Source organism: Thalassophryne amazonica, chromosome 4, assembly GCF_902500255.1.
Source record: "Thalassophryne amazonica chromosome 4, fThaAma1.1, whole genome shotgun sequence".
Classification (NCBI taxonomy): Eukaryota; Metazoa; Chordata; class Actinopteri; order Batrachoidiformes; family Batrachoididae; genus Thalassophryne; species Thalassophryne amazonica.
In genome coordinates this window covers 62,315,111-62,330,026 of record NC_047106.1, presented here as the reverse complement: position 1 = coordinate 62,330,026, position 14,916 = coordinate 62,315,111, and the positions used below count along the sequence as shown (strand labels likewise).

Genomic DNA, 14,916 nt, shown 5'->3' with positions numbered 1-14,916 from the left:
GATGGTTAGGGGATGGTGGATTGATGAGGCATTTCTATAGCTTTTGCATGAGAAAACACATAATGACTCACATTCTTCCACTTACACATACAGCGCACGCACACACCAAAGTCACAGTCAAAAAAATAAATAAATAAAAATCTATTACAAAAAACTAGAGCACCGTGCTCGTAGAACACAACCCTCTGCCAACACTATTTTCCAATTCAATTTCAATTCAATTTATTTTCATTTATATAGTACAAATCACAACACAGTTGCCTCAAGGCGCTTCACACAGGTAAGGTCTAACCTTACTAACCCCCAGAGCAACAGTGGTAAGGAGAAACTCCCTCTGAGGAAGAAACCTCAAGCAGACCAGACTTAAAGGGGTGACCCTCTGCTTGGGCCATGCTACAAACATAAATTACAGAACAATTCACGGACAAATATACAAGAAATGCTGTTGGTGCACAGGACAGGAGGGTCGCCAACACAAATACAACTCCCATCTCTGGATGGAGCTGCACCTTAGAGAGAGAGAGAGAGAAAAAAAAAAAACAGAATCAGCCATCAGAAAGACAAAAAATACTGTATAATTTGCCAGCATTAATCAACAAGAAAAACAGAAGAAATACTAAGGTGATCGCTGGCCACTAGCCCTAAGCTTCACTGAAAGACCCAGAATTTAGGTAAAGTTGAGGCCGCGGCATGCTGTTTCCTAATAAAATCAATTAAGAGAGTAAAAAGCGTAAAACAAAACTGTACCAGTATGCTAGCCATACGAAAGGGAAAAGAAGTGTGTCTTAAGTCTGGACTTGAAAGTCTCCACAGAACCTGACTGTTTTATTGACGCAGGGAGATCATTCCACAGAACAGGGGCACGATAAGAAAAAGCTCTGTGACCCGCAGACTTCTTATTCACCTTAGGGACACAAAGTGGTCCTGCACCCTGAGAACGCAAAGCCCGGGCCGGTACGTAAGGTTTAATTAGGTCAGCTAGGTAGGGAGGTGCCAATCCGTGAACAATTTTATAGACTAGTAGCAGAACCTTAAAATCTGATCTCACTGGGACAGGAAGCCAGTGAAGGGATGCCAAAATGGGTGTAATGTAGTCGAACTTTCTGCTTCGTGTCAAAAGTCTGGCTGCAGCATTTTGAACCCAGTGGAGACCCCTAATGCTGGACTGCGGTAAACCAGAAAATAGAACATTGCAGTAGTCCAATCTAGAAGAGATAAACACATGGATCAGGGTCTCATGTACACATGTATCAAAAGTGAAACCACCATGGAAATGTGCGGTGTGTCACACAAAAATCAGGGCTGGCATACACGTTTCTACAGCTATTATTCCATTGTCGACATGCAGAGGTGATGCTGGAAACCATTAATCATGTGAAAACAATATGTCAGAGTGACGTGCACATCAGAGACACACTTATTAATAATTCACACCCATGTGTTTGCAATTATATGGGTGGATATAAAAGCAAGCGCTAAGTGATGAGGAAAATGGCACTAACAGTAGCTGTATTAGCATTGTTAGAGGACCTTGCAAATGGTGCAATCCAATGTGATCGTGTATGCAAATGACGATAATTGGCTCAAAAGCCGATTTTGTGTACCAAATCTATTGTTAATGCAGTTGCGTGCAGAACTGCAGCCAGCCCAGAGCGCAATACAGCGAGGAGCCAGGGGTTGTCTGTGCCCACACAGATGTTGACAATGCTGGGCTTCCAAGCAACGGGGCAATCTGGCAGGAAATGGCCGACTGGTCAGGAGTGTGCCTGTCAACCTTGAGCCGAGCTATGCCAGCTGTGTGGAACGCAATCAACCGAATGTCATCTAGGTACATCACATTCCAACATTAACCCTCTGGAGTCCAATTGGCTGTTTTTGACTACTTCTGGTTTTACCTTTATAATTTACCTTTAAAAAGTGTTTACCTGGCCTTGTTTGGTGTCATTTTTTTTCAGCACAGCTCACCTGTTGTAACTTTACAGTTTCTCCTTCATTCTGACCTACTATATTAACACAGTGAACCAAAAATCACACAAAAACATAAAATGCAAGTAAAATAAAAGTTTTTTTTACTGTGAAAACCACAAACTTGTTTAACGAACCATAACTTAAAATGTAAATATAAATTGTAAATTTAAAAAACATATCTACAAATGTAGCAAAAAACAAACTTAAATACAACTATTTATATAAATGCAGGAAATGCTTCAGGCCTTTTTTGTACAATTATTTACAAAACAGTCAAATATCACAATAAGATTTAGAATGTAAATATAAATTGTACATTTCAAAAACATACAGTGCAGTAAATGCTAATGCTAAACTATTTACAAAATAACAAGATGTCAAAATAAGATGAAACAGAAATGATTCATCTTATGACTCAAAAAAAAAAAAAAAAAATTCTGTCCAACACAACACACAGGGGCACATCGTAGGCCTGACACTTCCACGGTGTGTCACTCCTCTTGTTGTCCACCTGAAGGCATTGTTGGCACCTCAATATACCTTTTGTGGCTTTTTGGTGAGGAACTTTGCCTGTCACAATGGGCACAGGAATGTGGTTCTAGCTCCTATTCTGTGAGACACCAGTTTTGTCCATGCCACACAGCTGACACACCAGCTCCACCATAAAGTCCTTGTGTGTCATAGGATGCACTTGCTTGACACTGCTGATCTCACAATGCAAGATGAATGCATTTGTGGTTGCAATGTCAAGGAAGTGCAGCAACACTGTCCTGTACCAGCGTGCAGTTTTACGATGGATGGAGTAGTAATGGATAAGCTGGTCAGCTAAGTCAACTCCACCTGTGTTTTTATTATAAGTCCACACTGGGGTAGGACAGGGAGTGTCTTTCACCCTCCAGCGTCCAACCTTCTCATCCTTCACCCTTCTCGGCACTGTCTCACCCAAAAATGCATGATGGATGATGGAGCACACAGACACCTCCCATTTCTCCATCCACTTTACAAATACCAGAGACCCCTCTCTTATCCATCTTATAGATCCTCTTTCAGATTTTTTGTGAGAGCATTTGCCCTCCCTCTGGGGCATCCTCGTCTGTTCTCCCTGTCTGTGCCACATGCCCCAAACTTCATGTTAGCCAGGTCCATGAACAGTTTTGGACTCGTGTAAAAACTGTCCATGTAAATGTGGAACCCAGTACCAAGCGAGGATGGCTGGATCAGGTTCATGACCACGTCATATGACAGCCCGTGCTCACTTGTGGTCACAGTCTTGCCAGTGTAAATGGTGAACTTGAGTGTGTAGCCATTACTTGGCGTGTCCTTCAAATATTGAGTCATTCCAGTTTTTGCCTTCACCACCACCATCCTTTCACCCACTGGCAGCTTCCTCCTCAGGTGGTAAGCCTGGCAGGCACTGACGATGTCATCATAAAGAGGCCTGGCTCGAAACAGTTTGTCATGACCTGGTGTTCCCTTTTTTCTATCATTTTCTACATCCTCATCTGGATCACTTAGGTGAATGCTCCAGAATATCGATCTAAATCTGTCTCTGGACATTACGTTCGCTGGAAAGGGCACAGACAACCAATGAGGAAGAAGGAGTCATATTTCTTCCCACCAATGTCGCTGCTGCAGTAGAGAAGGAAATTATCATTTTGGCTGCGTGTGTGTACATAAACGCGCAGTGAAAAATGACCATAATATTCATGAAAATGCATGGCGTAACAAATACTCATAAGTCAAGTTATACTAGGCCTATTAACAAAATTTAAAAAGTGCTATAAAGGTTGAAGTCTCAAAATTCAACATGCATTTAAAGGGAGCCTGAGAGTGCAGCAGACTGAGTGTTACATCTGCTTAATTAGGTCATGTAAATTTTATGTGAGGGCACGTCATTCGACTCCAGAGGGTTAAAGCACAATTTGCAGCAAGAATCAGTTTCCCTAATGTAACTGGAGCTAACGACTGCACACACATTGCTATAAAGGTGCCACCACATGAGGAATTTGTTTTTGTTAATAAGGCACATTTTCATTCCATCAATGTTCAAATAATATGTGATGCCCAAATGTATTGGGTTGGGATGGGAACAGGCATTCTGGCACGGTGTGCAATAGCTGGTTGCTTGCTGAGTAATTAGTTTATTTGTGTAATTGTTCCGAATGAAAACCAGCGCGGGCACATTTGGGTATGTACAAATGTTTTTTATTATGCGTTTTCTTTTTCCTGATGGTGAAACTATAGCTACAGTGTTTCTGAATGCCCCCATTGTCTCCCTGTGTTCAGTATTTTCCAATAAACACCTGTGTAATGTTGTGAATGTCACACACTGGCTGCTGCGGCACACCTCATTTTTAACTTCAGTGTGTGCGCGCTGCTCTGAGCTCACTGTGTTTATGGGCTCAAACACATGCTCCCACTAACATTTTTCCAGTTTCATGTTTATTGAGCTGAGTATTCCATTAACTTTAACTAGTAATGACTTCATGACTTTCTTTGCTATCAAAATTTTAACTATTAGAGAAAAAATTACTCATAACCATCCCAAGGACGTATCGTTATCTTTGGCTGCTTTCAGTGATGCCGGTATTTGGTTAGACTCTTTCTCTCCGATTGTTCTGTCTGAGTTATTTTCATTAGTTACTTCATCCAAACCATCAACATGTTTATTAGACCCCATTCCTACCAGGCTGCTCAAGGAAGCCCTACCATTATTTAATGCTTCGATCTTAAATATGATCAATCTATCTTTGTTAGTTGGCTATGTACCACAGGCTTTTAAGGTGGCAGTAATTAAACCATTACTTAAAAAGCCATCACTTGACCCAGCTATCTTAGCTAATTATAGGCCAATCTCCAACCTTCCTTTTCTCTCAAAAATTCTTGAAAGGGTAGTTGTAAAACAGCTAACTGATCATCTGCAGAGGAATGGTCTATTTGAAGAGTTTCAGTCAGGTTTTAGAATTCATCATAGTACAGAAACAGCATTAGTGAAGGTTACAAATGATCTTCTTATGGCCTCGGACAGTGGACTCATCTCTGTGCTTGTTCTGTTAGACCTCAGTGCTGCTTTTGATACTGTTGACCATAAAATTTTATTACAGAGATTAGAGCATGCCATAGGTATTAAAGGCACTGCGCTGCGGTGGTTTGAATCATATTTGTCTAATAGATTACAATTTGTTCATGTAAATGGGGAATCTTCTTCACAGACTAAAGTTAATTATGGAGTTCCACAAGGTTCTGTGCTAGGACCAATTTTATTCACTTTATACATGCTTCCCTTAGGCAGTATTATTAGACGGTATTGCTTAAATTTTCATTGTTACGCAGATGATACCCAGCTTTATCTATCCATGAAGCCAGAGGACACACACCAATTAGCTAAACTGCAGGATTGTCTTACAGACATAAAGACATGGATGACCTCTAATTTCCTGCTTTTAAACTCAGATAAAACTGAAGTTATTGTACTTGGCCCCACAAATCTTAGAAACATGGTGTCTAACCAGATCCTTACTCTGGATGGCATTACCCTGACCTCTAGTAATACTGTGAGAAATCTTGGAGTCATTTTTGATCAGGATATGTCATTCAAAGCGCATATTAAACAAATATGTAGGACTGCTTTTTTGCATTTACGCAATATCTCTAAAATCAGAAAGGTCTTGTCTCAGAGTGATGCTGAAAAACTAATTCATGCATTTATTTCCTCTAGGCTGGACTATTGTAATTCATTATTATCAGGTTGTCCTAAAAGTTCCCTAAAAAGCCTTCAGTTAATTCAAAATGCTGCAGCTAGAGTACTGACGGGGACTAGAAGGAGAGAGCATATCTCACCCATATTGGCCTCTCTTCATTGGCTTCCTGTTAATTCTAGAATAGAATTTAAAATTCTTCTTCTTACTTATAAGGATTTGAATAATCAGGTCCCATCTTATCTTAGGGACCTCGTAGTACCATATCACCCCAATAGAGCGCTTCGCTCTCAGACTGCAGGCTTACTTGTAGTTCCTAGGGTTTGTAGGAGTAGAATGGGAGGCAGAGCCTTCGGCTTTCAGGCTCCTCTCCTGTGGAACCAGCTCCCAATTCAGATCAGGGAGACAGACACCCTCTCTACTTTTAAGATTAGGCTTAAAACTTTCCTTTTTGCTAAAGCTTATAGTTAGGGCTGGATCAGGTGACCCTGAACCATCCCTTAGTTATGCTGCTATAGACGTAGACTGCTGGGGGGTTCCCATGATGCATTGTTTCTTTCTCTTTTTGCTCTGTATGCACCACTCTGCATTTAATCATTAGTGATCGATCTCTGCTCCCCTCCACAGCATGTCTTTTTCCTGGTTCTCTCCCTCAGCCCCAACCAGTCCCAGGAGAAGACTGCCCCTCCCTGAGCCTGGTTCTGCTGGAGGTTTCTTCCTGTTAAAAGGGAGTTTTTCCTTCCCACTGTAGCCAAGTGCTTGCTCACAGGGGGTCGTTTTGACCGTTGGGGTTTTACATAATTATTGTATGGCCTTGCCTTACAATATAAAGCGCCTTGGGGCAACTGTTTGTTGTGATTTGGCGCTATATAAAAAAAATTGATTGATTGATTGATTGATTTCGTTTGACAGGGTACCAAATAAACTTTCCCAGCGTGTCTCCACATCATGTCCAGTCATCTGTAGCTCACACTGTATAATTTATTTTCTGTGTTCATGTTGACTGATCTGACGGAAGGGGAATACCAAGTCTAAGGACCTATTTACATGGATCTGCATATTTAAATAGGGGCGTGGAAAGGAAGGAGCATAGTACATCTACATATGCGCTCAATTCCACATTCAGTGGGATGTACAAACGGAACGTGCTTGGATCCATGCACACTTTGAGACATCTGGATATTTTTGTCCTTACGCCAGTTTCTGGGTTTTAACGTACGCCCCCAGGTCCAGATCAAACTTTGTCAGGTGACAGTGAGTGTCACTCTGTACCTCACTTTCACTTTGACCCCACTTTCACCTCCCTTGTTTTAAGATGGTGCTGTGGATGGCCACCTCGGTACTGCACTCTCTCTCTTACTTTGTGCATTCTTATTCTTCTTCCTTGGTCTCTTAAACCAGGGAAGACCTCATAAACATTGGACTCATCTGTTGGAACATTTTCCATGGTTTTCACCAAACTAGGGAATCATACAAATGTTCTGGTTGGAGGAGCAGTCACTCTGTATGTAGTTTACAGGAGATGCTGACGGGGGAAGTGAGCAGGTGGGCTTGTGAAACTGAGGCAGCGTGGATTACACACAGCGCTCCCGTCCATTCACCTCGCCAACGTACACTCTATATCAAACAAGATAGATTGCTGGTCCTCAACAGGAAAAATGCAGACTTTGGCAGATCCACCTCATTGCGTTTCTTTAAACATGGCTCAGTAAACATATCCCTGACAACGCTTTACACCTGTCTGGCTTCCAGCTCCTGCACTCGGACTGTGTAATGGAGCTCTCTGGGAAGATGGAAGGAGACGGAACATGCTTTTACAACCCCTGGCAAAAATTATGGAATCACCAGCCTCAGAGGATGTTCATTCAGTTGTTTAATTTTGTAGAAAAAAAAGCAGATCACAGACATGACACAAAACTAAAGTCATTTCAAATGGCAACTTTCTGGTTTTAAGAAACACTACAAGAAATCAAGAAAAAAAAATTGTGGCAGTCAGTAACGGTCACTTTTTTAGACCAAGCAGAGGGAAAAAATATGGAATCACTCAATTCTGAGGAATAAATTATGGAATCACCCTGAACATTTTTATCCCCAAAACCAACACCTGCATCAAATCAGATCTGCTCGTTAGTCTGCATCTAAAAAGGAGTGATCACACCTTGGGAGAGCTGTTGCACCAAGTGGACTGACATGAATCATGGCTCCAACACGAGAGATGTCAATTGAAACAAAGGAGAGGATTATCAAACTCTTAAAAGAGGGTAAATCATCACACAATGTTGCAAAAGATGTTGGTTGTTCACAGTCAGCTGTGTCTAAACTCTGGACCAAATACAAACAACATGGGAAGGTTGTTAAAGGCAAACATACTGGTAGACCAAGGAAGACATCAAAGCGTCAAGACAGAAAACTTAAAGCAATATGTCTCAAAAATCGAAAAATGTACAACAAAACAAATGAGGAACGAATGGGAGGAAACTGGAGTCAACGTCTGTGACCGAACTGTAAGAAACCGCCTAAAGGAAATGGGATTTACATACAGAAAAGCTAAACGAAAGCCATCATTAACACCTAAAGAGAAAAAAACAAGGTTACAATGGGCTAAGAAAAAGCAATCGTGGACTGTGGATGACTGGATGAAAGTCATATTCAGTGATCAATCAATCAATCAATCAATCAATTTTTTTTATATAGCGCCAAATCACAACAAACAGTTGCCCCAAGGTGCTTTATATTGTAAGGCAAGGCCATACAATAATTATGTAAAACCCCAACGGTCAAAACGACCCCCTGTGAGCAAGCACTTGGCTACAGTGGGAAGGAAAAACTCCCTTTTAACAGGAAGAAACCTCCAGCAGAACCAGGCTCAGGGAGGGGCAGTCTTCTCCTGGGACTGGTTGGGGCTGAGGGAGAGAACCAGGAAAAAGACATGCTGTGGAGGGGAGCAGAGATCGATCACTAATGATTAAATGCAGAGTGGTGCATACAGAGCAAAAAGAGAAAGAAACAATGCATCATGGGAACCCCCCAGCAGTCTACGTCTATAGCAGCATAACTAAGGGATGGTTCAGGGTCACCTGATCCAGCCCTAACTATAAGCTTTAGCAAAAAGGAAAGTTTTAAGCCTAATCTTAAAAGTAGAGAGGGTGTCTGTCTCCCTGATCTGAATTGGGAGCTGGTTCCACAGGAGAGGAGCCTGAAAGCTGAAGGCTCTGCCTCCCATTCTACTCTTACAAACCCTAGGAACTACAAGTAAGCCTGCAGTCTGAGAGCGAAGCGCTCTATTGGGGTGATATGGTACTACGAGGTCCCTAAGATAAGATGGGAACTGATTATTCAAAACCTTATAAGTAAGAAGAAGAATTTTAAATTCTATTCTAGAATTAACAGGAAGCCAATGAAGAGAGGCCAATATGGGTGAGATATGCTCTCTCCTTCTAGTCCCCGTCAGTACTCTAGCTGCAGCATTTTGAATTAACTGTAGGCTTTTTAGGGAACTTTTAGGACAACCTGATAATAATGAATTACAATAGTCCAGCCTAGAGGAAATAAATGCATGAATTAGTTTTTCAGCATCACTCTGAGACAAGACCTTTCTGATTTTAGAGATATTGCGTAAATGCAAAAAAGCAGTCCTACATATTTGTTTAATATGCGCTTTGAATGACATATCCTGATCAAAAATGACTCCAAGATTTCTCACAGTATTACTAGAGCTCAGGGTAATGCCATCCAGAGTAAGGATCTGGTTAGACACCATGTTTCTAAGATTTGTGGGGCCAAGTACAATAACTTCAGTTTTATCTGAGTTTAAAAGCAGGAAATTAGAGGTCATCCATGTCTTTATGTCTGTAAGACAATCCTGCAGTTTAGCTAATTGGTGTGTGTCCTCTGGCTTCATGGATAGATAAAGCTGGGTATCATCTGCATAACAATGAAAATTTAAGCAAGTGATGAATCTCGAATCTGCATTGGGCAAGGTGATGATGCTGGAACTTTTGTTTGGTGCCGTTCCAATGAGATTTATAAAGATGACTGCCTGAAGAGAACATGTAAATTTCCACAGTCATTGATGATATGGGGCTGCATGTCAGGTAAAGGCACTGGGGAGATGGCTGTCATTACATCATCAATAAATGCACAAGTTTATGTTGATATTTTGGACACTTTTCTTATCCCATCAATTGAAAGGATGTTTGGGGATGATGAAATCATTTTTCAACATGATAATGCATCTTGCCATAGAGCAAAAACTGTGAAAACATTCCTTACAAAAAGACACACGGGGTCAATGTCATGGCCTGCAAATAGTCCGGATCTTAATCCAATTGAAAATCTTTGGTGGAAGTTGAAGAAAATGGTCCATGACAAGGCTCCAACCTGCAAAGCTGATCTGGCAACAGCAATCAGAGAAAGTTGGAGCCAGACTGATGAAGAGTACCGTTTGTCACTCATTAAGTCCATGCCTCAGAGACTGCAAGCTGTTATAAAAGCCAGAGGTGGTGCAACAAAATACTAGTGATGTGTTGGAGCGTTCTTTTGTTTTTTCATGATTCCATAATTTTTTCCTCAGAATTGAGTGATTCCATATTTTTTCCCCTCTGCTTGGTCTAAAAAAGTAACCGTTACTGACTGCCAGAATTTTTTTCCTGATTTCTTATAGTGGTTCTTAAAGCCAGAAAGTTGCCATTTGAAATGACTTTAGTTTTGTGTCATGTCTGTGATCTGCTTTTTTTCTACAAAATTAAACAACTGAATGAACATCCTCCAAGGCCGGTGATTCCATAATTTTTGCCAGGGGTTGTATATAAACAATGGTTGGTGTGCAGATGTCACAGTGTGGAAGAGGATGTGCAGCCCTCAGCTAGAAACTTCTTTCATAAACTGTGGCCCGTTACATTCACCGCGGGAGTTCTCCTCATTTGTGCTGGTCGGTGTTTATGTCCCACTTCAGGTGTGCATAACAGAGGCGTTGCAGTAACATGCTGACCAGATCACAGATGTGAAGAGGAGGTATCCAGACTCCCTGCTCACCATTCTGGGGGATTTTAACATTACAAATCTCAGCCATACACTCCATAAATACAGACAGCACATCAGGTGTCCAACCAGGGATGTGGACATTCTTTACCACTGCTACATCACAATAAAGGACGCCTATTGCTCTGTTCCCCCTGCAACTTTAGGACTCTCACTGTCTGATACACCTTTTTCCTACCTACAGGCAGAAATTAATATCTGCAAAGCCTGTAGTGAAGACAGTAAGAAGTGGACGGATGAGTCAAAGCACGAGCTACAGGCCTGTTTTGACTAGACAAACTGGAGCCTCTTTGAAGCTGCATCCACACACATTCATGGAGTTTGTGGCAATGTGACATCTTACATCACTTTTTGTAAGGACCTGTATGTACAGACCAAAAACTTCTGCACATACTGCAACAACAAACCTTGGTTTACTGGGAAACTGAGGCAGCTTCACCGGGCCAAGGAGGAGACCTACAGAAGTGGCGACAGGCTCCAGTACAAGACAGCAAGAAACTCGCCGACAAAGGAGATCAGAGTAGCAAAGAGGATCTACTTTGATAGGCTGAAAAAGCAATTCTCAGCCAACGATCCTGCGACAGTGTGGAAAGGTCTTCAGCATGCCACTAACTACAGGAGACTATCCCCCAACCTGTGGAGAACCCCCGACTGGCTGAGGAGCTGAACCTGTTTTACACTAGGTTTGAAAGAGACCCCCCTCACACCCCTCACCCACCCCAACAATGGACAACCTGCTCCCCTGGACATCTCTTCCCCCCTGCAACTCCACCTGCACTAACGATCTGTGAAGAGGATGTGTGCCAGCAGTTTTGCAGACAAAAGATCAACAAGGCTCCAGGACCTGATGTGTCTTTCCCTCATGTTTGAGAGGCTGCACTGACCAGCTGACCCCCATCCTCACCTGGATTTTCAACAGATCTCTGGAGCTGTGTGAGGTTCCCTTCCTGCTTCAATTACTCCTCTATTATGCTAGTCCCAAAGAAACCCTCCATAACACGACTAAATGACTACAGGCCCATCACCCTGACATATGTAGTCATGACGTCTTTTGAATGGCTGATGTTGAGACACCTGAAGGACATCACAGGACCACTGCTGGACCCCCTGCAGTTAGCCTACCCGGCAAAGAGTCAATGCGGGACTGCAATACATCCTGCAGCACCTGGACTCTGCAGGGATGTACGTGAGGATCCTGTTTGTGGACTTCAGCTCAGTTCAACACCATCATCCCTGACATTCTCCACCAAAAACTCTCCAACCTCTCTGTGCCAGCTCCCACGTGTCAGTGGATCTCCAACTTCCTGACTGACAGGACACAGCAGGTGAGGCTGGGGAGCATCACATCCAACACACAGACAATCAGCACTGGCACCCCTCATGGGTGTGTGCTCTCCCCACTGATTTTCTCCCTCTACACGAACAACTGCACTTCAGGGAACCCCTGTGTTAAACTCCTAAAATTTGTGGAAAATACCACAATCACTGGTCTCATCCAGGATGGTGATGAGGCTGTATACAGACAGGAACTGGAACAGTTGGTCCTCTGGTGTGGTCAGAATTACCTGAAGCAGAACCTCCTCAAAACTGCAGAGATGATAGTGGACTTCAGGAGATCCCCCCAATCACCCCTCTTCTTCATCCTCAACAACACTGTATCTACTGTGGACACTTTCCGGGATCTGAAGTATAGACTCCATCAGGAAAAAAGGCACAGCAGAGGATGTACTTCCTCAGACAGCTCAGGAAGTTCAACCTGCCCCAGGAACTGCTCATCATCTTTTACACATCCATCATTCAGTCTGTCCTGTGAATCTCCATCTCTGTTTGGTTTCCCTCTGCCTCCAAACATGACAGGCACAGACTTCAACAAACTGTCAGTTCTGCATTAAAAACTCATTGGAGCCAGCTTTCCCTCCATCCAGGACGTATACCAGTCCAGGATCAGGAAGCGAGCTGGCAGCATCTCTGCAGACCCCTCACATCCTGGACACACACTGTTTAAACTCCTCCCATGTGGTCAACGTTACAGAGCTCTGTACATCAAAACAACGAGACACTGGAACAGTTTCATCCCACAGGCCATCAGATTGATGAACAATTTAACCTGCCAAAAAAAAACTCACCGATTCATAAACCTCAGGGACAAGTTCAATCTGTTTGTCTGTTTCTCTTTTGTACACATATTTTATTTACACATTTTTTTATTTGCATATTTTCTGTTGTGAATTATTTAGTGTTTAGTGGATATTTATGCATGCTTGTACAGAGAGAGTCCAGTTCAAACCGGACTTTACTTGTATTCTTTGAAGATACTTGGTGAATAAAGGCTATTCTGATACTGAAATATGAGAGTGATTGGGGCACGTTTGATTAAGATACAATGTAAAATATACATTAAATGGGGTTTTCAATGTTACATTTAAATGGCCACAAAGTCTGTAATCTGGATCAGATCCAGCTCAAACTTTGTCAGTCGATAAAGGATACCATCCTACACAATGGTCTCAAATGTAAAAGAAGTTTGACTTCTTTTGAAAGAGTTATGAATGTTTGAATGTATTTAATGTGAAGCATGGGAATTTTTCCAATATTCCAAGACCTTTCCTGACTTTGACCTATGACCCTGAAAATTGAATCAGTTCTTGCCGATCAGGATATGAGTATTCAGTAAAAATTTCATGAAAAATTGTGGGCTCCAGGCTGTTCACAAACACACAAACAAAAAACAGGGCTGAAAACATAACCTCTGTCCAACTTCATTGGCGGAGGTAATGACATTTAGCTGCAACCCTAGCACAGACTGAATGGGGTCTGTGAGAAAGAGGCTGTTTACACACAGAAATGTGCTAAATCAGAGAAATAAACTGATATTTTCTGAATATTTCACAGTGTGTATGTTCTAAAACTCAAACAAACTTGTCATAAGTCCACACAACCCTGAGTACAGGATTTTGTATGAATCCAGCTTCAGCAGACACTTCTTCCTTCTCTCTCGCAACATATGTGTGGCTTTGACACTGGAGCCACAAAAGAGCTTCTTTGTCATTGTATTCCATTTCCAAAGCCTATGTCTGGTGACCATCCAAGGCCACTGCTGCTTATGTATGACAATGTACATACAATTCACAGCATATTAACATGTCCATTAATTTGTCAATTTTAAGTGTAAATAAAGGTCATCTGCATGTTACTTTCACATAACTGCATTTTTACACCCACATCCTTCTGTTGTTATCAGCAACAACTGCTCGTATTCCTGACATTTGGGCAATTCTACGGTAACGGAATTACAATCTGAGCTAATCTGTTGTGGTTAGATGCCATATGTCCAGATTTTGCTGCTGTTGTAATTCCGTTACCACAGAATTGCCCATTTAGGATATAATATTAATGTATACACAACATTGTGTGAGATACACAAGAGATGCTAATAACATACCATGAGACAATTTTTCCCATCAGGCCTTTGGGAGAGTTTTTCATTAACAACTCTTGGGAAACCAGGTGAAAGGGATAGAGGATGTCAATGGGCAACTCTATGAAAACAGGACCAGGAGTTCCAGACTGAGCGATCGCCAGAGCCTTCCTGATGGTAGGCACAATCTCCCTAACGGTCCTGACGGATGCACAGAACTTGCACAGTGGCTTGAAGAGAGAAATCTGATCAATATCTTGAAGTGCTCCTCTGCCCTGTATGAATACAACCATAATTTACATATTACACATGACAGCTGCAAACAGCCATGTGTGGCATGCATCAGAAGCAGAACCGATTGTTCTAAGGACTATTATGTTGAACCTGAAGAAGTGTACCAGCTGCTCCTCCCAAAAGCAGGACAGGAGATTCAGCCATCTGGGCATTCTTCACAGCTGTCACAGTGTTCGTGAGGCCTGGACCAGCAGTCACTGCTGCAACACCAATAGTGCCTGGAGGAGACAAAATGCTGACAGCTCTCATCTTCAAAAACACAGAATCTGATCTTTGCCCGTTCACTTTGTGAGAAAGTTTAACTCCATTCAAACTGTTGATCCTCTGCAGTCCTAAGGGATGGGAACTGATAAGATTTTATCTAACACATTTATTGAATCATCCAATTTGTCTGATTCTCTTTTGTTTTTCTTATTTCCTAATCAGTTTTCTGTGTGTACAAATCAAGGTCTACACAGGTTTTCAGCATTAATACGGCTGTTTTCCTGGGAGCTAAAT

The 14,916-nt window shown here is 42.1% G+C and overlaps 1 protein-coding gene across 2 annotated transcripts in view; it reads right to left on the bottom strand.

Moving 5' to 3' along the window:
- ilvbl (ilvB (bacterial acetolactate synthase)-like) overlaps nt 1-14,916 on the bottom strand; it is a 54,708-nt gene that overhangs the window by 20,268 nt on the left and 19,524 nt on the right. For both annotated transcript variants that reach the window (XM_034167992.1, XM_034167991.1), the window contains exons 3-4: nt 14,509-14,636; nt 14,149-14,399 (exon numbers count right to left, since the gene is read on the bottom strand). In XM_034167992.1, coding sequence (XP_034023883.1) covers nt 14,149-14,399; nt 14,509-14,636 — 379 coding nt within the window. The remainder of the gene's footprint in view (nt 1-14,148; nt 14,400-14,508; nt 14,637-14,916) is intronic.